At 66.7% G+C, this 2759-nt stretch overlaps 1 protein-coding gene across 1 annotated transcript in view; it reads left to right on the top strand.

Annotated features, from left to right (window-relative positions):
* The window catches only part of ADAMTS7 (ADAM metallopeptidase with thrombospondin type 1 motif 7), a 59619-nt gene that overhangs the window by 22219 nt on the left and 34641 nt on the right, over positions 1 to 2759 (top strand). The window contains 4 exon segments of the mRNA XM_027768977.1: positions 443 to 535; positions 890 to 1035; positions 2102 to 2271; positions 2527 to 2660. Of these exon segments, the coding sequence (XP_027624778.1) occupies positions 443 to 535; positions 890 to 1035; positions 2102 to 2271; positions 2527 to 2660 (543 nt within the window).

Raw genomic sequence — 2759 nt, 5'->3', positions numbered from 1 at the left:
GGGCCCGGAGGTGGGTGGCTGGGCCCCTGTGCATGGCTGAGACAGTGACCTGTGGAGACAACGGGGTGGGTGGCGGCGGCTGCAGACTCGGCCTGAAGTCTGGGCTGACCGTTCACCTCCTCGGAGACTGGTGAGTGCCACGCCCTCCCTGACACTGGCTTACAGGAGGGCACGTGAACCCTGCAGCGTGGGCCTCAGCTCGAGGGGGCCCCCAGGTGTCTCATGGAGTCTCCAGGCCCCCACAGCACCATGGGGACAGGGGAGGATGGGGACGGGAGGACAGGGACAGTGGGAGCAGGCACAGAAGCTGAGGGACCCTGCTGGTCCTCATGTCTGCGACCCCCACCGTGCCCCGGTCCCATGGAGGGGAGCCCAGGGTATTCGAGGGGGCAGTAGGGCGGCACGGGTGGGGTACAGCCTGGCCACGCCCTCCTCCCTGCAGAACGTCTGCCACACGCTCTGGTGCTCTGTGGGGACCACCTGCCACTCCAAGCTGGATGCAGCCGTGGATGGCACCAGGTGTGGGGAGAACAAGGTAGGGTGCCCAGCCGCAGCCGTGGGGGTCTGGACCCCCCACTGGGCCCCTGCTCTGGGGGCCTGGGCTCAGACTGGCTCGTGCTCCTAGTAGACCCCAGGCCTCTGTGGCCAAGTCCCCATGTGCAAAGAGGAGACATCGGGGCCAGGGCTTGGTTCCACAGCCTCCCAAGGTGTGGGCTCTGCCATTCCTCGCAGGCCCCCCATGTGACCCGGGTTGGGGTGACTAAGGGGCCTCACTCGCACCTTCGATTCTTCCTGCCTTTCTGCCGCGGCCTCCCACCCACCTCGTTCTCACGCGGAGGATGACTGATAGGCTTGGGGTGGGGTCGCCCTGTCTCCACCTGTCTCCTAGTGGTGTCTCAACGGGGAGTGCGTGCCTGTGGGCTTCCGGCCCGAGGCCGTGGACGGTGGCTGGTCCGGCTGGAGCGCCTGGTCTTCCTGCTCGCGGAGCTGTGGCGTGGGTGTTCAGAGCGCCGAGCGACAGTGCACGCAGCCCACGTGAGTGCGGGACCCAGGGTGCCTGGGCGAGGGGAGCCAGGGACCCAGGATTGTCAGGAGCTTGCCTCCGTCCCAGCCTCTGGTTCGCAGATGTGCCCCTGGAAGGGCCAAGCCACGGAGTCACTTCCAGGGCGTGTTTTGGAGGCTGACTGCAGAGAGGGGATACCGAGGCAGAGCTGGAGAGACAGCCTGCGCAGAGCAGCTGCAGGAGGGAAGTAGGGTTAGGAGCTTCGACCCTGGACTTCAGGTGGATCGTGGTTCACATCTCCCCTCCACCCCTCCAGGGCCTCCTCTGCCCCTTCTCTGGGCCTCAGTCTCCTTGTTGGTTGGCTAGCATAACGGCAGTGTGTCCCGCGATGTCATTGTCGAGGTAGATGCAGTTAACCCTACAGCCGGACCCTGGAGACTGCCCAATGGGGTGCTGGTGGCACCCGGGGTACAGTGTGGGTCTGAGATGAGGCTGAGAGCAGCTGGGAGAAGTGGGCAGCCTGACGGGGCGGCGTGTGCCTCGTTTTCCCAGCCGCTGTGCAGGGCCAGTGAGTCACAGCTCCTCCACCCAGTGAGGGGTGGGTTCTGGTGCCGGGCTCCGGCAGACCTCTCAGCTAGCCGGGGTCTGGGGGCTTCCTTTTGACCTGGGCTGGAGTCAGTCACCGAGGAGAATGCAGATCCAGGGGCTCATCCAGGGGCTCATTAGGATGCTCTGGGGCTGGAGCCCCAGAAAAGCCCCTCTGGCCAGTGACAGTCACGCCTGCAGGTCTGCGGAGGCAGCTCCCAGCCATTTCATAGATGAGGAAGCTGAAGCCTAGGGGGTGGCTGGAGACTTGCTTCTGGTCCCACCGCAGGTTGGGGACAGAGCTGGGCTTTCCACGCCACCTTCCCTGAGGTCCTGACCCACAGTAGAATGTATCTGCGCTGGGCAGAACAGCCCTGGGGGTCAGGCAGAGGGCGCCCCCGGGGACGTCAGGATCTCTGGGTGCGAGGGATGCAGGGGGAGGCCACGCACGGAGGGGTCTGGCTACGCCGTGGGCACTCGCCCTGCACCCCCTCAGCCTCGGCTCCCCCACAGGCCCAAGTACAAGGGCAGATACTGCGTGGGCCAGCGGAAGCGCGTCCGCCTCTGCAACCTGCAGGCCTGCCCCGCCGGACACCCCTCCTTCCGCCAGGTCCAGTGCAGCCACTTCGACACCATGCTGTACAAGGGCCAGCTGCACACCTGGGTGCCCGTGCTCAATGACGGTGAGTGCCGCCCGGGACGCCGAGGCTCAGCGCTGTCACCCAGAGACGCAGCCCGGAGGCCAGTCCCACCCAGCCCTGGGCTGCTGCCCGTCCCCTGGGGTTGCCCCGCCTGCAGCCGTGCAGACGGCTACGTCCCGCCAGGGCCTCCGCCCAGTGTGCTGCTGGGAGAGGCTGGCCTGCGTGGGTGTGTGCCCCGGGGTGCCTCCGAACTCCCACCGTGGCTGGCCCTCATGGCTCCTGTACTTGGGCCCCCAGTGAACCCCTGCGAGCTGCACTGCCGGCCCCAAAACGAGTACTTTGCCGAGAAGCTGCGGGACGCTGTGATCGATGGCACCCCCTGCTACCAGGGCCAGGCCAGCCGTGACCTCTGCATCAACGGCATCTGCAAGGTACGCCCAGCCCGGAAGGCACCCCCAGACTGCCTGCCCCCCAGCTGAGAGGAGGCACCCCCAGACTGCCTGCCCCCCAGCTGAGAGGAGGTATCCCTA

This window comes from Tupaia chinensis, unplaced genomic scaffold (assembly GCF_000334495.1).
Source record: "Tupaia chinensis unplaced genomic scaffold, TupChi_1.0 Scaffold000078_1, whole genome shotgun sequence".
Lineage (NCBI taxonomy): Eukaryota > Metazoa > Chordata > Mammalia > Scandentia > Tupaiidae > Tupaia > Tupaia belangeri.
The sequence above is the reverse complement of the archived record's forward strand: the minus strand, read 5'-3'. Positions and strand labels throughout refer to the sequence as shown.